The 26096-nt window shown below is 39.5% G+C and overlaps 1 protein-coding gene across 1 annotated transcript in view; it reads left to right on the top strand.

Moving 5' to 3' along the window:
• The window catches only part of ECPAS (Ecm29 proteasome adaptor and scaffold), a 94117-nt gene that overhangs the window by 23367 nt on the left and 44654 nt on the right, over nt 1–26096 (top strand). The window contains exons 3-12 of the mRNA XM_040631705.1: nt 5949–6065; nt 7458–7576; nt 8708–8857; nt 11713–11881; nt 14467–14606; nt 17668–17749; nt 20181–20300; nt 23099–23184; nt 23413–23491; nt 25314–25363. Of these exons, the coding sequence (XP_040487639.1) occupies nt 5949–6065; nt 7458–7576; nt 8708–8857; nt 11713–11881; nt 14467–14606; nt 17668–17749; nt 20181–20300; nt 23099–23184; nt 23413–23491; nt 25314–25363 (1112 nt within the window). The remainder of the gene's footprint in view (nt 1–5948; nt 6066–7457; nt 7577–8707; nt 8858–11712; nt 11882–14466; nt 14607–17667; nt 17750–20180; nt 20301–23098; nt 23185–23412; nt 23492–25313; nt 25364–26096) is intronic.

Here is a 26096-nt window from a genome sequence, read left to right as displayed (position 1 = left end):
ATCTCATTGTGGCCTTTCAAAATGGAGAGTGAGTCTGGGACCAGCCTTCGTGATTTAAAAGTAGCTTTTGTATGCTTAGCACAGCTGCATTTAGTACCAACTGTATACTTGGCATCATTGCCAGATGATATAACTGAGATAATTATTCTGAATATGTGGAAGCTTGATCTAAAATCCGTGCCCTTGATTCCAATATGAAAGTCAGGTGATAACGGGGCAAAAATATTCTTTAGCATCGGCAGACTCTGAATACAACCTTTATGAAAATTAAGCAAAATAATTTTTTAAAAAAGCAAGATACCATACAGCTCCTGTTTTAGGATTCTGGAAAATACTGTCACCAAAAGTTGGGTAACTATCACATCAAGATTTTTTAAAAAAGATTTTATTTTATTTATTTTTAATTTTCTTTTTGTTTATTTTTAATTTTTCAAGTTTTTATTTAAATTCCAGTTAGTTAACATACAGCGTAGTATTTTCAGGTGCAGAATTTTTTTTTTATTATTATTATGTTCAGTTAGCCAACATAGAGTACATCATTAGTTTTTAATGTAGTGTTCAATGATTCATTTTTTTATTTGAGAGAGAGAGCGAGAGAAGGCACGGGCTGGTGGGGGGAGGGGCAGAGGGAGAGGGACAAGCAGACTCCCTGATGAGCAGGGAGGGCTCGATCCCAGGACCCTGGGATCATAACCTGAACCCAAGGCAAACGCTTAACTGATTGAGCCACCCAGGTGCCCCAACATTTTCTTTCTTTCTTTCTTTTTTTTTTTTTAAGATTTTATTTTTAAGTAATCTCTACACCCAGTGTGGGGCTCGAACTCACAACTGTGACAAGAGTTGCATGCTCTACTGACTGAGCCGTCCAGGTGCCTCTGAAGATTTTCTTTTTTAATCTAAATGTTCTGCAAGGAACATTTGCCCCCTTCATTTTTAAAATAGTTCGTTAGTCTGGTGTATTTATACTAGACCTTCAGGTCTTAGAGCTGTCAGCAGGTTTCGTCCCTTGGGCCATTCTGATTGTGTGGCAGTGGCTCCTTGGAGGTCTGCCCCGAGAGGGATTCTGAGGCCCCATTTGGGTTCATTGGACAAAGAATCTTCTTGAAGAACGTCTGTTGTGTTTGCAGGAAGAAACAGGGCATTCTCATCACTGTATTTGACAGGCCGGTTGTTAACCCTACCTTGCTGAATATTGGATCCTGTCACCATCCGATTTAAAAATCCTGTGTGGCCTTCTGTTACCCTCAGGGAGCAAGGTATAATAAAAGGCCCTTCATGAGTTGGTTTCGGCTTACTTATGTAGCGTCTTCTGTCTCATCATTCATTCGGCAAATACTCAGTGCTTGCTACTGTATATGCCAGGTGTTAGGGACGTGCTAGTGAATGAAAGAAACAGCTAGCTGGGGAGACTGGTATTAAACAATCAGGCAGATAGTATCCAGTTATAAATTGTAATAAATGCCAAGATAGAAAAGGATTCTATGAAAGAATATATTTGAGCACTTGATTTAAACTGAATGTGGGGCATTAGGAAGGCCTGTGTGGTATGTAGGAAGTAGCCAGACAGAGCGATGGGGAGACCATTTAAGACACAGCAGGCCCTGTGTGGATGTCCTGAGCTGGAACAGTGTGGGACGCCTTTAGGGAGCTGAGGGCCACCCAGCGCACCCAGTGGTGGGAGTGATAGGAGGTCAGGCATTGGGGAGAGGAAACAGGGACTCCAGTGGGCAGCATTTTGAAAGCTCATGTATAAATAGTTTCAATATGTAAAATTTTGTGATTGATGAAAACTTGTATTGATTTTCAGTTGTGTAATTTTTGGGTTCCTGTCAGTGTCGTGATGCACATTAGACTTAACGAGGATGTCCTGCAAGGTAGCTGGTAATTTGTGGACAGATTGAGTGAAAGAGAAATAGAAGTTTGAGATCTCTGGTGACTTATCATTAGAGTACATTTGCTATTTTAAGGAAAATGAGGTTTGTTATGTAGAAGTCTACTTTATAGCCAACTTTAAATTGTGGGCTGTCATTAGACTAGCTAGAAATGGAAGACCGACCATACCACGTACTGACAAGGTTGCACTGGAGCTCTCGCAGACTGCTGGTAGGTGTGCAAGTTAGTATAACCGTTTTGGAAAACTGTTTGGAAATACTCTAAAGCTTATCATAAGCGTGCTCCATGACGAATATCCAGTCCTGAGTGTATATATAACAGAAATATGTATCTGTGTGCACTAAAAGCATGTCTGAGAGTGTTCATAGCAGCATTATTTGTAATAGCCCGAACGGGAGATCATCTCATGTCTGTCAGTAGGAGAGTGGATACATCGTGGTATTTCATTACTAGAGCAGTGACAGTGAGCTGCCGCTACGAGCAGCAGCACGGGTGAATCTCAGATACGACGTCAAATAAAACATTCAGACACATGAGTTCATCTTATGTGTTCCATTTACAGAAATTTAAAAATGGTGCCCGAGGGCACCTGGGTGGCTCAGTCGGTTAAGCGTCTGCCTTCGGCAGGGTCCTGGGATCGAGCGCTGCAGTCTGCTCCTCCCTCTGCCTCGGCCCCTCTGTCTCTCTCTGCCTCTTCCCCAGCTTGTGCTCTCTCTTGCTTACTTTCTCTCTCAAATAAAGAAATAAAACCTTAAAAAAATAAAAAAAATAAAAATGGTGTTCGAAGTCAGGGTAGTGGTTACTCTTGGGGAAAAGGGGCTGGTGAGCAGAGGGGTGTGGGATATAGACAGGGCTTTTGTGGTTCTAGTGTGTTTACTTTATGCAAATTTATTGGGCCCCACACTCTCAGTTGCACACTTTAGTTAAGCATTATACTTCAATTAAAAAGCGTATTAATAAATGAATATAAATGCACGAGTAGTAAGAACTGATACAGACAAAATACTATATACCTGAGGCTCGTGATTCTGTAGGGTTGCTGATAGGTTAACAGTTACCTAGTTGTCCATGGGGAAGGTTGGGTCAGTTGATTTTTTTTTTTTAATGGGTTTATAGAGGATTTCTGATAGTGGATAACCAAACTTAAGAAATTAATCAATATTTAGGGGCGCCTGGGTGGCACAGTCGTTAAGCATCTGCCTTCGGCTTAGGGTGTGATCCCGGCGTTCCGGGATCGAGCCCCACATCAGGCTCCACCGCTAGGAGCCTGCTTCTTCCTCTCCCACTTCCCCTGCTTGTGTTCCCTCTCTCACTGGCTGTCTCTCTCTGTCAAATAAATAAATAAATAAATCTTAAAAAAAAAGAAATTAATCAATATTTAATATGCTAATATTGTTAAAAGAAAATTAAGTCATTAATTTATTTAAAGTAAAAAAATTATCATAAAAAGAAAGTGTGATTGTGGGCATGATTGTCTGTCACTAATAATGACTTCCCGTAGAGTCCTTCCAGGACTCAGCCTAGATTCGATTGTCAGAACAGGGCTGTTTTCTGAGCCTGGTTCCTCCTGATTCTTTTCCCTGTCAGTCAGCTGTGTCTTAGGTCTGGACAGCTAGGAAGTTGAGATGAGTATGTGTGGTAATGCAAGTTTCTAGGACTCGGTAAGGTATCAGTGGCTCCAAGGTTGTCTCACGGTGACAGACACTTCGGATGAATTGAGCTCGACTGTCAGTGTTGGAAAGGTTAAAAGGATGGGCTCTGGAGTCAGACCTTTACTATGCCACCCGGTGGCTCAGTGTCTTGGACAAGTTACTTCAGTCCCCGGAGCCTCCGCTTCCTCACCTGTGAAATGGGAGTGATAGTACCATCTCTCTGGTTGTTGTGAGAATCAGATAGGAAATGCAAAGGGCTATGCAGAAGTGTGTTCTGTACAGAAACTGATTAATGTCACGTGTTTCATTATTATTCATTAAACAGACTTAGATTATAGATTTGTTGTTCTTAAAATTCACATTTCATTATTGCTCTGGATTCATTTGAACTTTTGTTGTTGCCAATTATTAAGCAAAATAATTTTTTAAAAAAGCAAGATACCATACAGCTCCTGTTTTAGGATTCTGGAAAATACTGTCACCAAAAGTTGGGTAACTATCACATCAAGATTTTTTAAAAAAGATTTTATTTTATTTATTTATTTTTAATTTTTCAAGTTTTTATTTACATTCCAGTTAGTTAACATACAGCGTAGTATTATTTTCAGGTGCAGAATTTTTTTTTTATTATTATGTTCAGTTAGCCAACATAGAGTACATCATTAGTTTTTAATGTAGTGTTCAATGATTCATTTTTTTATTTTATTCATTTTTTATTTTACAACTATTTTTGTAAAGATGTATTTAAGAGGGAGAGAGAGAGAGCGCGAGTGTGCCCGAGCACCCACACGAGTAGGGGGAGGGGCAAAAGGAAAGGGGCAAGCAGACTTCCTGCGGAGCACAGAGCCCCACATGGGGCTCGATCCCACCACCCTGAGATCATGACCTGAGCCAAAATCAAGAGTCAGACACTTAACTGACTGAACCACCCAGGTGCCCCACTATAACTCTCTTTAATACTTGCTTTGAGGCTAGAGCACGCATTTCAGAAATGATGGAGAATAGTGTAGGCCTGGCCCTCTGGAACAGATACCTTAAATCCTTTTCTCAGGTGAGGCTTTCTAAAATGTTATTTTTCTTTTCTTTCTTTCTTTTCTTTCCTTTTTTTTTTGTTTTTAAATATTTTATTTATTTATTTGAGATAGAGTGAGCACAAGCAAGGAGGAGGGTCAGAGGGAGAGGGAGAAGCAGGCTCCCCCCTGAGCAGGGAGCCCGACGTGGGGCTCGATCCCAGGACCCTCGGGATCACGATGCAAGCCGAAGGCAGAAGCTTATCCGACTAAGCCACCCGGGCACCCATAAAATGTTATTTTTCAATGCTCGGTTTCTTACTTCTCTCGTAGCAAGATAATCTCACTCTTAGAGTAAGATCGGGGCCATTTGACATAAGCCTCTGGATTTTGATTTCCACCCACAGGAATTATTGACTTGCAGGTCTCTCTTCTCTCTTTTCCCACTTGAAGGAGAGGAAGCTTGTTACTACTTAAAGCGCTTTAGTAGAATCAGATGATCTTCAGAATAAAGTAAAAATTCTCCAGCATTTTACCTGAGTCCTTTTATAATCTGGGCTCTGCTTTTATCTCTTATCACTCTGTGCGTCAGTCACATGCAATATGTTACATTCTTTTAGACTTCGTTCCTTCTTCTAACTGATTCTCTGCTTGGAACTTCATCTGCTTGTCAGGATTTCCGTGTTCTGTCACTTCCTCCGTAAGTCCTCCTTGATCTGGCAGAGTCTGTCTTTTCTGGAAACCCACAGTATCTTGTCTCTTTCTCGTGTTGTCATGTTCACAGTGTGTCTTAGTCCATTTGGGCTGCTGTAACAGAAGGCCACAGACTGGGTGATTTAAACAACACTTTATTTCTCACCGTTCCGGAGGCTGGGAGTCTGAGGTCAGGGTGCCAGCACGTCTGGTTCCTCATGGAGGGACCTTCCTGGTTGACAGAGGGCAGCCTCCCTGCTGCATCCTCATGAGGGGAAGAGAGACAGGACTCTGATCCCTTCATCCCCTTATTAAGACACCAGTCTTGTCGTGAGGGCTCCACCCCCATGACATTAGCGAAACCCGAGTACCTCCTAAAACCATCAGCTGGGGATTAGGGCTTCAACAGATGCGTCTGGGGGAGACACAGACATTCGTTCGTGGCATGGTGTGTTGCAGCCATTCAGTCACAGAGGTTCTGGGGGGCTGTGCCTCAGTATAGACTCCTATGGGATCCCAGCTTTGGGGACACAGCATTTTGGAACAAGACGCTGATATTGTAAATTCCTTTTCTGGGATGTCACATTTATGTCCTTGAAAAGAACAAAGTAGCTGCTATTCATCAAATTAAGTAACGGTTGAGAAGTGCATTTGTTTTAAAGGTATCAATAATTTCAGTTTGTATCTTTCTGTGTCTTAGGTGATGGAACTGCTGGTCCACCTGAATAAGCGTATAAAAAGCCGCCCCAAAATACAGCTCCCGGTAGAAACACTATTGGTTCAATACCAGGACCCTGCTGCAGTTTCCTTTGTCACAGTGAGTGTTCTCTTGGAATATTTCTGACTTAGAGTGAGTTTTCTCTCCTGACATTTAGTAGATGTTATCAGTATATGGGCAAGTTTAGAATTGTACCTCAGACTAATTCTAAATGAAACAGGAGATGTTTTTCTTCAAATGACACACAGTTTTTCCCCTGAAGTGGTAGGAGCAGGATAAGGCGTGGTCGTTTACATTGGGCAAAAGGAAGGCTGGTGAAATGACCACTCAGGTTTGCTGATAGATAAAGCAGTGAGTGATTTGATCTTTGGTAAAAGGTTGTACGAGGCCAGTCTGAACAGAGAGAAGAAAGGGTTATGCAGCATAGGCATGAATAAGCAATAATAGAAGAAGAAGAAAGGGCAAATGGCAAGGATAGGAAGCTGAATTTTAAAAAACTGTCCGTTTCTGATACATTCAGAAAGGTATCCTTTTTAAAAGTAGAATACTGAGCCTGGTAAGAAATGTTCCTATTAAATTGTCATCTTCATGAAACGTAGATATATAAAAACGTGGACGCCGTGTGATGTCAGACGATCGTTTTGTGGCCCTGTTGTTCCTAGCATTGAGGCTGAATCTCTTGAATGTTCAAGCAAATAGAAACACTGTGTGCCGATAAAACTGCCAAGTAGAATGTCTTCCAAAGAATAACCTTATGAAGCCTATTCTAAAGTGAAGAATCCGTTAGAAAAGCAAATCTTTATCTTACGCATAGATCCAGATACTCATTTGAATTTGCTTAAAATGAAGCATTCATACGGATTCTAGGGATAGAAGAATACCCCCAGCACTCCGTTTCCCTTGGCTCGTCATCCACTGGTCAGTTAGCAGAATGAGGAACCGGAGTGCTGCCACGTACCAGGGTGGCTGGAGTGACTAACCAGTTGGGGAGCGGCAGCCTAGGATCTCACAGGTGCTCCCCTCTTCGCTTGAAAGGCTTAGTGCAACAAGCTGAGAGCTCTGATGCTAACGTGTAGTATGGAGCTTCAGACAGGCCAAATGGTGACTTTTTCTTTTCAGCGAAAATTGCATATCTGCATGTTTTATCCGCCCCCCCAACTCTCTTGAGGCATAATTGATAGATAAATTTGTGTGTATTTAAAGTGAAAAGACATGACGTTTGATACATGTATGCATGAGTGCATGAGTGCTTTAGATTAGGTCATGCGCTCTCACATGAAGCCCATCTTAAAGCAAGCGTTTTGAGTAAGTAGGGCTGGAATTCTTCCTGAGATATCGTTGATCAAGCTGTCATACACAGGTGATAAGCATATGGAGAGAGAATGTGATTTCTTGGATATAACATAACTCCCTAAGTTATCAACTGTGTGTTTGCATTGAAATCCTGGAGTATTTCCTTCACGCTCACTTGCTTTTCTCCCGTTGTGTTAGAATTTTACTATAATTTATGTTAAGATGGGCTACCCTCGCCTGCCAGTGGACAAACAGTGTGAACTGGCCCCTACGCTTCTTACTGCCATGGAAGGGAAGCCTCAGCCACAGCAGGACAGGTATGGGGTCCCCGATTCCCTTCTCTCCCACCTGCGTGCGTCAGCAGCTACCTTGCAAACGTAGAGTCACACGTTTGGTTTTAGGCTAATGCGAAGGCTTGAGCTCTTTCGGCTGACAAATGATTGAATTTTCTGTGTTACCTCAGTGTTACTGTTTTGGTGATTATCAGGTTTCGTGATGCGAGCATGCTGGAAGGTGTGCAGAACTAGCAGCGTGTTTCTCAGTCTAGATGCATTTATTTTGTCAGTTATTTTGAAGAGACTAATTTCATGTGATTGCACAGGTTAGTTACAAAGTGCTTTTCATCAAAAACGTTTCTGTCTTGGAGGGTAGGAAGTTGTAGAGCAGTTTTCTTAAGGAACAGATCGCTTGTTTGTATTTTCACATGGGCATTGAAAGGGTGAAAAGGTTTGGATAATACCCTTAGTTTCGGATTTGGCTCAAAGTTGCGTAGCGTAGCCTGGTCGTGGTGAGCGGCATCAGGAAGAGTGTGGGAGCTGTGGAGGGAAGGTGGACCTAAATGAAGGTTTTACTTTGGTTTTTTAGAGCACGTGTATTTCTAAAAGAGAGACTATAGTATGGATCTTTACAAATAAAATTAATAAACAGTAGAAGCACTCTTTGAAGTTTTCAGTGTAATGAAAGAAGCAGTTACTAAAGCTGTGTTACATAAGTTCACCCATTGGAAATTTTTGTATTCAAAATATTAACATGATCGGTTATTAGTTTCTTTAGCTTTAGAATAACTTTATCTTAATCGTGGAAAAGAAAAAAATTATCGAAAGAACATGTGATAAGTTGAAGTATACCTGAAGTTTAATAGAAAATCGCTTTGGTAACGTCAGATACTGATGCTGAGGGCATATTATGTACATTTTTTCCCCCGGTGTTTTTGGTGATGAGCCAGATTGGCTATAAATGGCAGTCATCACTCACTATACTGGGTTTTCAATAACAAAGAAAGCTAGGCCAGTTCCTAGATTAGGACTTTGTAAATTGGTGGTTTTGAAAGTGCATGGCCCTTGCTACACCTGCCACTTTTTGTTATGTGATTTTTGTTTTGTCTGTTATTTGCATGTATAAAAACCTTATTTTTAAAGTAGTTGCAATAAATGTAATTGTTTTTTCAGCTTAATGCATCTTTTAATACCAACCCTTTTTCACATGAAATACCCTGTTGAATCATCAAAATCAGCTTCTCCGTTTAATCTTGCTGAGAAACCAAAGACTGTGCAGCTGCTTTTGGACTTCATGCTAGATGTCCTTCTGATGCCTTATGGGTAGGTTCAAAAATAAAAACCCAACGACCTTGTTATTGACTGCTTTCACTGTGTGGGGTTAAATACTATTTTAAATGATTCAGCTTTCACTTGAAAATGGATATGTCTCAGATTTTCATTTCTGCTGTAGCCCTGACCTCTTCTAAACCCCAGCCCCACTGCCTCTTGACCTTACAGGTGTGGAGCTGCTCTTAGGTTTCAGACTCAGCCTGTCCCAGCTGAAATCAGTCTTTCCCCATAAAAATAGTTCCTTTTCTTTAATTGCTGTCCGTGCTGGATGATTCTCTTGGCCATGTTGGTGTACAGTTATAAATTGCCTCCAGCTCTCCTTTTCCTTGTAGCTAATACCAGTCCCATAATACCCCCCCTCTGCTCCCTGTCGCGTCCCGGAACCACTCTCCCTGCTGCCCGCTGCGGGCTGGTTTCATCTGCTCAGCTCTCGTCACGATTTTCTCACCCGCTGTTCCTCTCCAAAACTCTACACTGCCAGGGGTATCCCTGATTTTTATTTATTTTATTTTTTTATTTTTGTAAAGATTATTTATTTATTTGATAGAGTGAGTACCCACTTGTGCTTGAGTGGGAAGAGGGGCAGAGAGAGGGCAGAAGGACAGACTCCTCTGTGGGGTGGGGGTGGGGAGCTTGAGCTCATGACCCTGAGATCATGTCCAGAGCCGAAATCAAGAGTTGGCTGCTTAACCGACCGAGCCACCCAGGTGCCCCAGGGATCCCTGATTTTTAAAACCCAGATCACCCTTAAAATCCTTGGGGTATTATTTTCCAGTCGTTACATAGGCTCATGCAGTTCATGTGCTCTTACGTCCTTGCCTTTCATGTTTTAAGAGAATACAGTTCTCTCTGCTTAGAATGCCTGCCCATCAGAAAAGAAGGGAAGAAAGAAAGAAAACAACAGCCAAAGCAGCTGCTTTGAAAAAGCATCTCAAACTAGCTTAGATGTCAGCTGTGTGTGTCTCTGACTAAATTTCTTGCCCTGGCAGAGGACACTATTCCGGGTCCTTATTACACTAACCATCCAGCTGTATTGCCACTTTGTGTTTTTATCATACTGCTGACCTGTCATCTTCCCTAATAGATTGGGGACTCCTTGGAGTCAAGAGCTGTTTTATCTAGCTCTGGTCCCTTGCACAGTGGCCCAGGTTGTGATCTGCTTCTAGGCTACTTATTTTCTAGGTTGTCTTGCTGCCAGAGATATTTCTCTAAAATGCTGCTTTCATTATGTTTCTTCCCTATCAAAAGTGTAATATGTACTATAAGCTTAGCATGTGGAGCCTCCTATCCTCTGTCCCCCCATCCAGACACAAGAGGGTTCACGCTGTACAACTTCTTTCCTTTCTAGTTTGCTCCCCTCCTACCCCTCTAGTTTGGTGGCTTTATTTTCCAGACCTTGAAATGCTTCCACCACCTCTATCTATTCACTTCTAGTATGTGTCCTATCATTTCTTATTTCTCGGTGGTTTCTTTGTCATGTGATAATATGTCAAATGCTGTCATACGTGTGTTATTATCTCAACCTGCTCCAGATGGCAGAGACTCAATCTTACACCTCCTCGTATTCTTCTTTCTTGTGCTTAGGATAGTGTTTTGCATAATGTTAGCTGTTCAGTAATTACTGATTCATTTACTTACTGCCACCAGGCTTGCTTTAACTTAGAAATAAATGAAAACCTCCTTTTTATAGTTGTTAAATCAGGAGGCAGCCAGAATTGGCAGGTGATGATGGCTTTGGTAAATAAACTTTGAAATCCAAATTTAACTTAGGCACATAACGTCCTCAATCCAGTTTTTCTTACCAAATCCAAATTTAACTTTGGCACAAAATGTACTCAGTCCAGTTTTTCTTACCAGTGGGAATTGGCCTTATTTTTATAAAAATATTAAAGTGATTTCTTAATAGGTTTTTTTTTAATAGACGGATTTAAGATTGAATGGATATAGCATATTAGTAATGTGAAATAATTTACTATACCATCAGGATCTAAGTGTTATTGTTAATTTTTATTATAATGGGTATTTCATTTTAGTATCTAGTCTGATAATTCATCAGCATAGAATTTTAGAGTTTGAAGGGACTTGAATTAAATTTTTTTCAAAATTTTCATTTTGTAGATGAGAAATACCAAGTTAACTGGATCAAAACAAATTAACCAGAAATCTTATTTTTAATCTATAGAAGCTAAAAATGAAAATAGGATGGGAAATTAATAAATAAGTAGCTACAAAGGACTTTGAAAATACAATGGGAAAAGCTAGTTGTTATGACTTTTCGTCTTTGGGTGCTTTTGAATTTTGTTTTCCTTTTTGGGGCATTATGTACTTATGTGGTAAGTGGTTTGGAGGTTTCAGTGGGTTTTCTAATGCAGGGATATAGGGAGAATTAAAGGTGAATTGCAACTTGACAGAAATGGGAATGACTGTAAAAATGTTCTATGCTTTGGATATAGAATAATGTCATGTTTTTTTTTTTTTTTAACCCGTCTTACAATCAACTAATCTTTCTCCGTATTTGTCAACCCAAAACTCAAGATGTAATAGGTCCATAGTGGCTCTTAAATAGTTATTTATAGATTGAGAGCAAAATATTTATATTCATTGTTGGTAACCGTAATAGTTCATTTGTAACTAAGCTGAACAGATGGACTCTCATGGTTAATTTGCTAAAGATGTAAATACCCTTTTTTAGATATCTTCAGAATTTTTCTTTATGATAAAATTTTAATTTCAAGTATTCTGGAACAAATCTCTCAGAAAAATATATAACTGAATGTGTTAAATGTGCATGTATGTGTTTATGAATGTGTTTTAATAGGGAGGTTAAATTTCTCTTTCCTTTTCAGATATGTGTTAAATGAATCCCAGAGTCGCCAAAATTCATCTTCAGGACAGGGTTCTTCTTCCAGTAGTGGGGGAGGTTCTGGAATACCCCAGCCTCCCCCAGGAATGAGTTTTTATGCAGCTAAGCGAGTTATTGGTGATAACCCGTGGACACCTGAACAGTTGGAACAGGTATCACTGTGTGTGCATGATGGCCGCTCCCCAGCAGGCTGGCCGCGTCTCCCGTGGTTCTCGTGTGTTCCGTCTTGCTAGTGCAGTAGCTCTGCAACGACCGACTGACGTAATGTGCGCTCCTCATCGTGGTGGTTGTTAAAGCCTCAGGGAAAGGGAGGAGTGGGCAGTGCTCTTCACTGCGTCCACAGTTCGAGGGTAAAATCCAGCCCGCTTAGAAACACAGTGTGATTAACATCTTTCACTTTAGCTTTTGAGTGTAGGTTTAATAATCATCTCGCTGTTTTGGTGCAGTTAAGATACAATTTATCTCAGTTTATTCCGCTTTTTAGGGCTGTACATGTTGTGTAAAGTGAGGAACTCCTGTTACTCACATGTGACGATATGGGGGAAAAGCATGACTGCCTTTTATATTTCTTGCTGGGAATTTAAAAATTGGCATTAAGCATTTTATTCTGGATTTAAACAGGGCACAGATGTTCTCTGAGCAGCTTTTTAAAAAGACTGGTGCTCTCCAGAGAAGTTGTCTCACTGTGTCTGTGTCATCAGGCACCTCAGGGAAGAACAGATGAGATCAGTATGTAATTATTTTGGAATTCAAGCAACATGGGTTAGTCTTCCAATCCTTCCCTTCTCTCTCCATGGAGGTCTAAATGATGTGATGCCTTTTCTTTTTGGGAATATAAGTGACCACTGATCAAAAAACAGTGTTCCCCAGGAGAGGGCAAAAGGCAAGTGGGGCATTGTTTCTACCCGCAAATTTATAGAGTGATTTGTTCAGCGAGGGTTATGTTTGATTAGATTTACGTCATGTCTTGTAGATCTTTTTTCCCCTCCTCAAACCATGGTGTAAGTAAGAAAGCAAGGTAAATAGCGGTATCAGCCTCTCTTCTGGGTGTGAGCAATGTGCCAGGTGCCAAAGTGCAATGAGCACTTTGAATACCTGGTCTCCTTTAATCCTCACAGCAGCCCGAGGAGGTGGAGCAATTGTTCCATTTTGTAAAAGGAACTGAGGTTTTGAGATGTACCCTGGTCTCCCTTCTAGTACTAGGCTTTGAATCTAGGCCTCTCTGAGGGCTCAAGCTCCAGGTGCTGGAGAATAATCGTTAACATTAAGTTGTAATCTCCTGTTGGTAATTATTTGCTAATTTTTAAGGGCCTCTCCATGTTTTTTTGTCAGTTTTATCATCTAGTGAATCTAAATGAACCATTTAGTTTCAAGGATGAAATAAAATTTTGCTTTTATTTAAATAAAAATGGTTTTTATTTTTTCTAATGATAAAGTTATGATAATATAAAGATTCAAGTAGTACAGAACATTATAAAGAGAAGTTAAAAATTACCTGGAATCTTGCCGCCCTAGTTTGTCATTCGTCGACAACCTGCTCTATGTATGTGTGTTTGTATGTGTATATATATAAATACAGTTTTATGCAATACATTTTTACATATTACATTTACATACATTTACATATAATACAGTATTTGTGGTATGCTTTTTTCATTTAACAGTATATAAGGCTTTTTTTAAAGTCATCCTTTTAAATGTTTATGTAAAATTATGTGTAAACCACATAAGATTTTAACTAGTCTCCTATTAATGGACATTAGTATTGTTTTCTGTTCTCTTTGCACATTTTTTTGTTTATATCTTTGTGTAGTTAGTTTCCATAACTGTTCTTCTGTGGCTTAAGTAAATGGTTGAGTCTTTTCTCTTGTAGCTCTTGCCACAAGTTAAGTTGTGTTGAACAAGGAGAGGGAAGGCAAGCATTTTATGATCTGTTTATATACCTTTTTAAATTGCATCTGTTATTATTTAGTAATTAGAAACCCTCTCAGAATCTTGATTCATATACATAAGAACTATTGTGTAACTGATTTTAAAGGTAAAGATAGTTCTCGAGTATATTTGTCCTAAATGGAGTTCTTTGTTGTGAAATTCATAGGTCCTTCACATTGCATGAAGTTCTAATTAGAATCCCTCTTCAGTCTGTGTTTCATTTTAGCCATTCAATTAGATTGAATACTGTTTGGTTAAAATTTCACTTGCCTTGACTAGAGTGTGTTTGAAATCCTATTGTTTTCAGTCTGTAAGAATATTGAGGACAGAATGAATATGTTAACAATAGAGTGGAACTCTATGGAATGTGGTTTAGTTCTTCTTGAACTGTCGACAATCCATGGAGCCCTCTATTCATAATGTACCACTGTCTTACCTGCAGGCTCCAAATTTGGACTTCAGTTCAAGGCTTTATCATTCTAGAAAGGCTGTATCCTCAGTAGGAAGGCTGTGTATCATAATGGTCTTCGAGTTGGAGAAACCTGGGTTTGAATCTTTTCATCACTTACTATATATTTTAATCTCTTAAGCCTCGCCTTGGTTTCCTCATCAGAAAAATGGGTATAATATTACTTATGTCCTAGATTGTGAGGGTTAAGTGAAGTCATGAGTATATATTATATACAGTTCCCTTGCACATTGTAAGCCTAAACAGGAGCAGCTGCTGTTGTTACTACTATTAATTTTTGGTTGGTGGTATTTGTTTCTCTAATTGCTGTTTTTCCCTCCCTTCGCTTCTCTGCAGTGCAAGTTGGGTATAGTGAAATTCATCGAAGCTGAGCAGGTGCCCGAACTCGAGGCTGTTCTCCATCTGGTGATTGCTTCTAGTGACACACGCCACAGTGTAGCGACAGCGGCGGACCTAGAATTGAAAAGCAAGCAAAGGTAAAATCCTTTACTTTTCATCTTTAAAAAATGAAAAGAGGCCATATTTGTCAAAGCTCACTCAGTACATATTTATTCTTTCAGAATTTTCTGTAATGAGACATTCAATTTATGAGATTATGAAATATACCTAATTTGTAATAAAGACAATTTCCTTAGGAGCAGGATTCAGTATAAGACAGGAGAAAAGCTGTTCAGAAAAGCAGTTTAACACTGTAATGGATTAGAGTTACCGTAAGAAGTGAGACCTTTGTCAGCTAGGTAAATGGACTTAAAGAACTGGTGTTAAGAAGAATGTCACAACCCAGAAGTTACTCACTTTTGATTCTTCCTCTGTGTCAAACCATTTGAGATTGCTTTTAATAAAAGATATGTTGGTGTTATGATTAATACAGTAAAAAACAGGTCCCATGAAAAGAAATGCTGAATAGATCTTAATTCACACAGGAGGAAATACAACTAGTAATAGGTTCAGAGAAAATATTTCGTGTGAGAAATCAAATCAATGCAAAATGAAACACTAGTGTACCAGTTTGTACCCATTGGTAAATAAAATTGTGTAACAGTTGAAACTCTATTTAAGTTTCTGTTGAAACTGCTGTTTTTATATTCCGTTGATTGGCATTATAAACTGAAATAATTTTTGGAAAGCACTTTGCAGTATGTAATGAATCATAAAAATATTGATAATCTTTTATGTAAATCTTCTGGGAATTTATCCTAAGAGAGTCATTCAAAAGAAAAAGATTATATTTAGAAGAATGTTATAGATTTGCTCATTATACCATTTCCTGTAATTTTAAGAAAAATGGAAACAAATTCAAATTTCCACTATAGGGAAATAGTTTAGTGAATTAACTCTGTGTCTCTGTATGGAATATTATATATATATCTGCCAAAATAATTTTGAAAGTAATAAAGCAACATGTAAATTGTGCCCAAGTAATGGCAAGTGAATACAACAGAACACAAAATAATATGTGTCCTGATTTAAAACAGGAGATGAGGGGAGACTGAAAAACAACACAAGAAATTGAAGTTACTTGGTTGAAAACTATCACAGTTATAGAAGAGTTATATTCTTCATTTGTTTTAATGCTTAATGTAATAACATGCTGAAAGGCAGTGGAGTGCATATATTGTAGTTTTTCCGGTAGAAGTAGGTGTAACTGAGTAAGTAAGATAACTTCGTTGTGTCTTCGGTAGTGTGGCTGCATGTCCATAAGCACACTGCACGTGTGGGGCCGTTGGGAGCACTGTACGCTCCAGGGCAGGAGAGGAGCATGTTGTCCTGGAGTTAATTCTGGTCATGCTTCTCGCTGACGGAGTGCAGAAAACTCTCGTTACTTGCCAGGCCTTGGACTCTGTGGGAAAAGAAAGCTGGACTGGGCTGTGCTTTCACATCCCCCTCCTCCCCAAAGTCAGAAATTCCTTCATGCTGCTTATAACTGCATCCTCCTGGTATCCCTTTCAAAGAATTTATTTGGTTTTGAAGTATCAAAAAAATCTTTCTTTAAAACCTCTCATTGTGTTTGAGCTGGCCCCATTTTTTACACCATATAGTGGATTGGATTGTTAGAAATATAAATGTGGTGTCGAAGTATTCTAGTTTCGTTTTGGTTTTGTCTGTTAAAACAAGTGCGCATTTTTTCGTAAGAAGAGTATAACATTGTTAATGAGAGGTGAAAAGTAAGTTGAGAACAATATGTAGATATTTTCCCATTTTGTTAAAAGAAGAATCCTGAAGTATCTCTTCAAGCGATGCATGTCTTTTGATCTGTTTCTTTACCTACCTACCTGCTATACCGTCCGCCCGTTTTCCGTGCCTAAGAAAGAAGTCTAGAAAAAGTACACCAAAGTTAGTGGTTACTGAAAAGAATAGAGAGGGATATGGTATACAGATTATACATTTCTGTACATTTCTGAATTTTCACAACAAACCTGGGATCAAAAAACTAGAAAGATGGCAAGGGGAAAAGTAGAAGCAACAGTGAAAATTCTCCTTATTAGCTTTTAGTTTGTTTTGACGATTAAGTTTTACTGAAGCGTGTATGTGTTGTCAGAAATCTCTCCACCTGCCGTGTTCATAGAAGGGAAACGAAGGTGGAGCTTGAGGATTACTTAGCAGCCGTCATCTGAGGGGAGTGTAGGTGAATAAAAGCTCACACAGAACGGTGGGACATCTTCGAGGCTGGCCGAATTGTGGCTGAGGAGAGGCAGGTGGATGAGCTGGGTCAGAAAACCCGTGGGAGCAGCATCAGAAAGTGTGTTTGCACGGACAGAGCGTAGCTCGGAAGCAGAAGCGGTGTCAGAAGGCACAGAGGAGATAGTAGGGCTAAATCTCACTGGTGGGGTGCCCCGCAGGACTGCAGCGTTGCTGGGGGTGTGGAATGGCCGGGAGGGGCTGCTGCAGAGGCCGGGTGCCGTGCGCTGACGAGTGTCGTGTTCTCGTTCACCTGACAGTGGGGCCCAGGGAGGAGCAAGTCTCAGGGACGAATGGCAGCGGGACTGCTGTGTAGAATTAGGTGACGAGGCCGCACGCGTGTGCTGGCAGAGAAGGGAGAGGGGGAGGCTGGGGATCACAGGGACGCAGTGGCGGAGAAACGGGCTGGGCTGCCAGCTGCTTAGGGTTGGGGCTTTAAAGGATATATATATATATATTTTGGTCACTTCCCTTATCACTTTTGGGTTTCCAGGTGGTTCAACAGGAGAGTGATGTTCTCTTTGAACAAGTGTCTGTAGCTCTGCTCTGTCAGAACGGCTCCATGCCACTGGCCCCGAGAGTGGAGGGCAGTCCATTTTTCTTGTGTGGGTGTCAGATTGGGCCGTGGATGTAATGAGCTGTTGAATCGGGGGGATAGGTGACCTACTGTATTTCTGTTTAAAAACGAACTTTGATCTAAAACCCTTTCCTTCTCTTCCACAATGTCAGTTGCTCAGTTCATTTGTCTGTTTCTGACATTTTCCTTTGGTAACGAATATTGGGGCTATGTGTTTTTTGAAATAATTGAAGTGGAACAAAAAAAATGATTTTAACAAGCTGTGTTGAAACCTTCTGTAGCTTGATTGACTGGAATAATCCTGCCATCATTAATAAGATGTACAAGGTGTACCTTGGAGATATACCACTGAAGACGAAAGAGGTAGGTTGTTTTGGTTTATTCTCACATCCTAAAAAAGCATTTGGTTGACAAGAACTCCATATATTTGAACTTTTTCTCCTACTTATTTGGATTTAAGCTGAACCCGTACTATAGGAAATACTAATTTGAAGCCATGTCGTCTGGGTAGATTAAAATTTCCTGGTAACTTAGTTGTTTTGAGCTGGTGGTTTCAATTCCTGTACTTAAATAATGATGATATGCTGTCTGGATGACACTTTCTCTGTCAGTTTTTTAGGCTTTGCTGGCCATGTGGTTCTGAGGCAGCAGCTGTTCAGCTCTGCCCTAACGTGAAAGCAGCCGTAGGCGGCACGTGAAGGAGCATGGCTGATGCCAGTATAACTTCATGGTTACTGAAATTTGAATTTGATTTTATATTCACATATTCTGAAATACTATTCTTTTGGTTTTAAAAATATCATTTGAAAACATAAACACTATTCTTAACTCAGAGGCTTTATCAAGACAGATGGTGGGCCTGATTTGGCCCATTGGCTCCAGTTTGTTGACCTCTGGTCTAAAATCTAGGACAGTAGATGGGTTCTTCTGAAGCCTCCAAGTAAGGTGTTTGCTTAATAAGCTAAGTTCTGTTCAGTTCACTGTGTTTAAAAGTGTTCTCAAGTTCAAATCCAGACATACAAGGATTATTTGTTTGCTTGCTTGCTTTTTAAACCATAAAGAGTTGTTTTAAAAATCATAATATCCCCCCCATCATACTATTTCCAGTTAGATTAAATTGAGTGTGATGTGACAGAAAGAACAATGAATTGGGAATTGGGAACCTCCCCCTGGATTCTAGTCCTGAATGGTTGCACATAAATGTATTGGAGAGGAGAGATTTGGCTAATCATAGAGTTTTTCTTGGCCTCATATTCTTCATGGAGAAAATGAAAGGGTTGGATTAGATCTTTGGTTCTTAGAATGTGGTTCGTGCACCCTTATCGGGTCATAGGGAGATTTTTTTTTTTTCTTTAACTGTGTTGAGATTTGCACTGATGGTGCACAAACAATGGTGGGTGTAACTGCTGGGATCCTAGCACAAACCAGAACTGTGTCACTAAACAGTACTCGTACTTCTCATGTTCTTAACTGTCAGCACTCTTGGTAAAAAGAAAAAAAAAAGAGAATAAAACTCACCTTTACTTAAGGATATCTTTTTTGAGGCGCTTGGGTGGTTCAGTCAGTTGAGCAGCTGACTCTTGGTTTCTGCCTGGGTCATGGTGTTGGGGTCATGGGATCGAGCCCCGTGTCAGGCTCCATGCTCAGCGTGGAGTCTGCTTCAGATCCTGTCTCTCTTTCTCTCTGCCTGTCCTGCTCGTGCACGCTCTCTCTTGCTCTCTCTAAAATAAATAAGTAAATCTTAAAAAAAAAACAAAACCAACGAAGAATATCTTTGATGAATCAGTAAAAATTATTTTACCTCTAGACAGGGAAACTGTGGATATTGAGATAGTATTTGGCAGATATGTTCTCTCAAATGAAGAAATGAGGCTTCAAGGAAAACAATTCACGTGGTTTATTGGACTTTCAAGCAAAAATTAGAATTTAGGAAAACTTGTATCTATCACAATGAGCCTGACATTTTGTCAGTACCTGCAGATTTTTCTGATGAGATTGGTGGTGATAATAACATGATTTAAAAAAATGTTTTATAATGAAATGTTTACATCATGAGCCAGTATTTTCCAAATGGCCAGTGATATTACAGAAGCATTACAAGGGTCAGGGGGCCATTCGGTGGGCAACATAGATCAGTGGAATTTAGTATAACAGTATACAAAAGTTCAGTGATACGGTTTCAAAGCCAAATTGCAACTAGCCGTTAAAAAAAACTATTGTTTATTAAGTTTTGCTGTAGTATCAAAGAATATCTACAGTTACCTGAAAAGGCTAAGATCATCCCCACTTTTCCAAACACATATCTTTATGAAACTGGGGTTTGTTTGTTTGTTTGTTTTGACCCCACTCACTGCCAGTTTTTTTTAAATGTAATTTAACTGAAACAGTAAATCACAACAGATTGAATGCAGAAGAAGATAGAAGAATCCACCTCGCTTCTATTAAGGTGGACAGTTAGGATATTTATAGAAAATGTGAAACCGTGCCACTCAGTACAGTTTTTTGTTTGGGAAAATATAGTTAATTTTCTTAAAAAGTGTTATTTCTGAAAATGTGTAATGGACTTATAATTTTAAGTGAATATTTAAAAATTTCTCAGTTTTAATTTCTGATAGCAAATATTGATAGTATTTCAGTATAAGCAGAAGCCCTTTGGAGTGTTTGGTAGTGTAAGAGTGTAAAGGAATCTTGAAACAAAAGTTTGAGAGACCACTGATGTAGATAATCTCTCATGACTGTTTTAGTGCGCAGTAATTTTGAACTGCTGAGTTATAATTAAACGTATTTTTAACAGGGAGCAGTTCTGAAACCAGAGCTGAAGAGGGACCCCGTCAGTACAAGGGTTAAGTTAAAGATTGTCCCCCATCTCCTTCGTTCTAGACAAGCTGCAGAAACGTTCCCAGCTAACATTCAGGTAACTCATTCTTTCGAGAGAAAAATGGCCCGTTTACAACTTTTATGTCTGTTTAATTACAGAAAGAACTGCGTTAATGGATATTCAGGAGGTATGTTGATGTACGTAACAAGATTAATGAGATTCCATCTTTTTTTTCTGTCTCAAGTTTCGCTGCAGACACGGTGAAACGTTTTTTGTTCTAGAATACATACTGTATATAACTAACATTCAGCTTAAATGTGTGGTGACTGTCCTTTCAAACTCTAGTGCTTTTCTGGGTGGCTTTTCTTCAACAATGTTTTTCTTAGGCAACCAAGTTTCTGGTGGTGGGTTAAGTGGAAACATTCAGTTATCAAGCGTCATCCTTAACTGAACCCCTACGTGATGGCAGTGGCCAGATTCTCTTGATTCTGCCTCCTTAACGTCTTCATCTCCCTCCACCTAATGCTGATGTTAATTGGAACTGTCCCTTTTCGTTCTGGTCATCACAGTAATCTATCTTGTTGCCCTTCCTCTTGTCTGAAAGACTGTCTGTGTTCTCTGTTGCCACCGGAGTTTTTGTTGTAGTTGGAAACCATTGTACTCTGTTGGTGTGGGACGTGAGTCCCTCTGCAGAAGCTCCTACTTTTATCCAAGTGGTGACAGCTCAGGGAGCAGATAGATTTAAGTAAAATTTTGTCATTAGTTATTTGCTGTAGGTCCTAGGTAAGCCTCAGGGTTTTTTCTGTTTTTCTTTCTTTCTTTTTTTTTTTTTTCTGTTTTTCTTAAAAAATTCTTTTTCTGATCTGTAAAATGGGTGTAATAATAGCAGCTGCCTTGTAGCAATGTTGCAAAGACTGAATGAGATCATAGAAAGTTGAGAGCACAGTGGCTAGTACTCATTCAGTTATCAGGTTTCTAGTAACTGCTGACAAGTTAGCAGTTACTTCTCTTCTGGTCTCCTGTCTCCCCACCCCCTAACCCTGTACCTTATGCTCCAACAAAAGATATTCCTCTTTAAAGACACTGTTTTCATGGCTCTGTGTCTCCACTCACAATGCTCCCTTTGCCTGGCAGAGCCCCCTTCCCTTTCCCCCTTTAGCTTGGTAACTCTACTCAACGTTTCAGGATTCACTCTGGTCTGCCACCTCCCGTCTGAAATGCTCCCACTTCCGGCCACTCTACCTTTTCAGTCTGAAAGTAAGAACACTCCCTGTGGTGCTCTCTGTGTGGTGGACCTCAACTTCTGTCTTAGCATCTCTCCCTCTTAAGGCTTATTTTGTTGAAGTAGCTATGTCCTTCTCCTCGATGATAAAACTTCTGTTCCCCGTGTCGGGTACTCTAATATTGGACAACTTTAAAGTATTCTGTGTCTCCATAAACGTAAAATTATCACAGAGCTTCTTTCATTTCTTTTTCATGATTGGTGTTTTATAATTGGTGTTTGCAAGCACTGTTTCCCAGAGAGTGTCTTGACAATTTTGGTTCAGAAAATTCGGTTGTAGTAACACTACATTACATAATAAGCAGCTAGAATTTTATGACAAAATATTCATAGACATCCTGTAGGTGTGTACTTTATTTGTAGTTATTTATATGTTTTCAGAATAAATCTGGCTAAAACTTGGTGTATTCAAAGGCAAACTCATTGTCCCTCACACACATTCTTCGTTCTGTTTCTGTTTTTAATGATTGCATTACTGTTCTCCTACGTAATTGGCCTGACCCTGTCTCTTCCCCACCTGTCAATCGTAGACATCCTTCAGGGTGTCATTCAGACGAGCCTCTTCTTTCCTGATCACCAGTGGCTTTAGCTAGGCACCTATTACCTCACCTTGATTTCGAACGTAAGAAAGCACCCAGCATAATTCTTTGCGTATAATATGTGCACCATGAATTTTATTTTTTCCAATAAAACATTAGTATTCTGGCTAATTCTTTTGCTTCTTTTATCTTACCATATTATTTTGTATATTATAGCATTATCAGATGAATTTTCTAGAAGTCTTTTCTGAATAAGGTAGCGTGTGACAATATATTGTCCTGTATCATTTTTAATGTATGTACATTTTGATCCTTCAAGCAGATCGAGTGCCTTGGGAGCAATGCTTGTCTCTTTGTAGCTCGCGGTCCCTGGCTTAGTGTTGGTTACCCAGCAGAGGCTCAGTGCTGTTCAGTCACATGCCATTGTTAAGTAAGGCCAGAATACTGCTCGTAGTTTTAGAAACCGATGTGAGAAGATTTTTCTTCTAAGTGTAAGACTGTCCCATAGAAAGTGGGAATTTGAGGAATTTAGATTTCTTTGACATTGCTGTCTAATAGCTGAACCTTCTGGATGCTGTATAGGCCTCACCTGTGTGATCTTTGGCCACCTAGGCATGACTGCACAATATATGGAGCACCTGTATCCTGCCTACACTTGTAGAATGCTTTAATCTTGACATTATCCGTGAAGCTTTTATTATAATTTGTTCAGAATGACTGACTACATGTAATTAAGGAACGAGAGTGGCTTTACTGCTCACGTCCCCTGTGTGATACGGAGTGGCAGGCTGAGGGCCCACTGTGAACTCTGTTGCTTTCTGGTGGTGGATCCACAAGTTTTGTAGGCTGTCAAGATCAACCGTGTGTTTGCTCTTCCACAGACTACTGATTGGAGCTAATGACGGGCTTCCTTAGTTGGTCAGCTAAGACGATTATCTGTATTGAAAAGAGGTGCAGTAATTTTGAATAACGAGGGATAGTGCACAAGATCTGCTGTTGAACCCTGACTAATATCTGAGAATAGCAAATTGCTGTTATTAATTGGCGTTCTGGACATTGTCCCTTTCTCATAGGTGGTGTATGACGGACTTTTTGGTACAAATACAAATTCAAAATTGAGAACATTATCGCTGCAGTTTGTGCATCACATTTGTATAACGTAAGTTTTTTGAACTATTTGACTGTAAAATTTCAAGCTGTTGGAGTGATCAAATGATTCAAGTATTTCTTTCTTACCCAGAAAGTAACCATGTTTGCTCATCTTAAAAAAAATTTAAGTTTTAAGAGATTATTTCAGTTGTGTCTCTATTTTAAGTCATCATCTGAAAAGATACGCTAATAATGAGATTCTTATCTTGCTTTGTGTATGTGTGCTATTTTTTTAAAGTTGTCCAGAAATCAAGATTAAACCATTAGGTCCAATGCTTTTGAATGGCCTCACCAAGCTAATCAATGAATATAAAGAAGTAAGTGCCTTGTCTTTTAAATACTGTTAACATTTTATATTTTAAAGTATTTTCTGTTACCAACCTTTCTGGTCTACATGTTCGTTTAGTTAGTTACAGTTTGCTATTGTTCCATCATTTCTTAACATTTTTACTTGAAGTGGTGTGAATTTCAGAAATTACTGCCATCTTTTGCTTTTTTGTTTTTGGAATTAAGTGTTTGAAATACAGTACGAATTTTGAGGGGTCTTATTGCTTCTTTAAATAACATCTTTTAAAGCAATTGCATTTTATTCTGCTTTTAGGCCCTGTGCAAAAATGGAATGGAAAGAATTACATTTTATTTTATGATTTGTTTCCATATGGATATTTATTTGGATTTGCCTATATTTAGAAATAGTGTTAATTCTTAAGGACTGAGTTTTTACCAATTCAAAATTCTATAAAAACATGCATTCAGTAAGTTTTTGATTCCTTAAGCTAAGTGGGAGGAGGATTCTTTGGAATGCAGGTTTTTGAATCCTGTTGTCCTTGCTGTGTCACTCTTACTATCTTCATTAGGTCAGGTGAATTTGCTAAAGAAAGTGATATCAAGGACTCTAGTCAGCATGTTACTAAGTCGTAACGAAACATGAATGCATGTTTGCAGTAGCACAGTAACTAACACTCTGCCATTTGGAGTTGGAATTGAGTTTGAATCCTAGTTTTGTTCTTCGAGGAGTTGCTTAAATTCTTCGGAGCTCTGTTCTTTATTAGAAAAATGAAAATAATACCCCTCATTGGATTATTGTGAAGATTAAATGAGATTATACACAAAAATTATTCAGCACACCGAATGCGCTTCAGTCGATATTATTATTAGTGGAAAGCTGTTCATCCCTCTACACTCGTGTTTGGGAGCAGTGGTAACCGGCCTGGCTCTCCTGTCTTTTGTCAAATAGTGCTCGTGTGGTTTTTGAGGCCTAGGGGACCTTTCAGAGTAGTTTTATGGCCTAGTCAGATGCTTGGGATGGTTGGTAGAACTAAAAATGCTTTTGGGCTTTTAGGGAGAATCTGTATATTTAAAAATAAATTCGAGAGGCCAGAGAAACCATCGGGCCTTAATCTCTGTACCTCCTGGAGGTACCTGCGTGACTTCCCAACAGATGAATCCGTAAGTGTGGAGAATCCATCAAGGTGTGGAGGAGTGAGTCCTGTGCTAATTGTATAAACTTCAACTCACAGAGGTGTTGCTTTGTTGAGTAATCAGACTGTTGGTTTTCATAAAACAATGTAAAATTCTGTCTGTTTGAGGAGGGAACCTCATCCACTTGAGACTGATCCCTTTCATTTTGTACAGTGGCAGATCCGAGGGGAAGCTGTTTATTACCATGCAGATTGTTAGGTAGTTACTCCCCAGGTTACCGCAGTTTTGGCAGGAGAGGTGGCGGGTCCTGGTCTATGCGACCGGTGGTGAATTTTCTGATAAATTAAGGTGTTTTCGCAGTGTGTTGAAGATGAATTTTGGTGTTTACAGGTTACATAGTGTTGAAAAATATCCTGAACTTAGCACCAGCTAAGAGAACCCTTTCATATATGACCTCTGCATTTTCCTTTTGGAGTGAGTTGGGGATGCAAAGTTTTGTTTTGTTTTTCCTTTTTTAGTAGTGTGATGATTCTGGGTTTGGACTTTTTTTTGTTTGTTTTGTTCAGATGCTAATATCATGTAGTTAGGCAGAGTGAGACCAGGTTTAACAAGGAGTAAAATAATGCATGTAATTGCAGCAAAAAGGTTTTGCCGTTTACTGTATTTTTTGTTTTGTCTGTTTTTTGTTCTTTTTTTTTTTTTTTCCTTAATTTCAAGGACCCTAAGCTACTGTCAATGGCATATTCAGCTGTTGGAAAACTCTCCAGGTGAGTAAACTCTTCTTCAGTGAGAGATACCCTGTTGGTAAACTAAGAAAAATTATGTGGCATTTAATAATGGATGGAGAATAAATTGGTTGTGATTTTGAAAGGAAATGTATTTAATGGCCATGGTTGTTTAGGAATGTTTTCCTTGTAGAAAGAAAATGATGTGAGACATTCCATTTGAAGATAGATATGTTTCCATATTAAATGGTAGTCTTGAAATGAGATTTTTGAACTGGATTGTGTCTTAATGGGTTACTTTTTCTTGCACCCTGGAGACATTTGATTGACCTTAAGTGTTCTTGTTGCTGCTTACCGCTAGTCTTTATAATCACAGTCATCAAGGTTTAGCTCTTGAGTTTCTTTTCTGATAGTGCTATATTATGATTCTGGGTGACCCTGTTTCCAGAGGTGGATTTTTTCCTTCTGCTTATAGTATGATTTCCTCCTTCCACTTCCTCCTGGTTTCCTCTTCCTTCCCTATATTTCAGAGCAGGGAGACTGGCACCACTGTGTGGTGCTGCCAGCCACGGCGCAGGTCCTGCACTGGCCTGTGTAGACTAGGGCTTGCTCTTCTGCCTGTGCAAGGAAAGGATCTTTGGGGCTCAGAAAAAAGCCACCCTAGGTCACCTGATACAGCACTTACATGATAACCTTTAGTTTAAATAGCAGTTTGGTCTCAATTGTCTATTCCCAAACACAAAAATCAGAAATGTTAACTGAATGCATGGAATCT

The sequence above is a fragment of the Ursus maritimus genome, unplaced genomic scaffold (assembly GCF_017311325.1).
Source record: "Ursus maritimus isolate PB19 unplaced genomic scaffold, ASM1731132v1 scaffold_17, whole genome shotgun sequence".
Classification (NCBI taxonomy): domain Eukaryota; kingdom Metazoa; phylum Chordata; class Mammalia; order Carnivora; family Ursidae; genus Ursus; species Ursus maritimus.
This window is presented reverse-complemented; position numbering and strand designations above follow the sequence as displayed.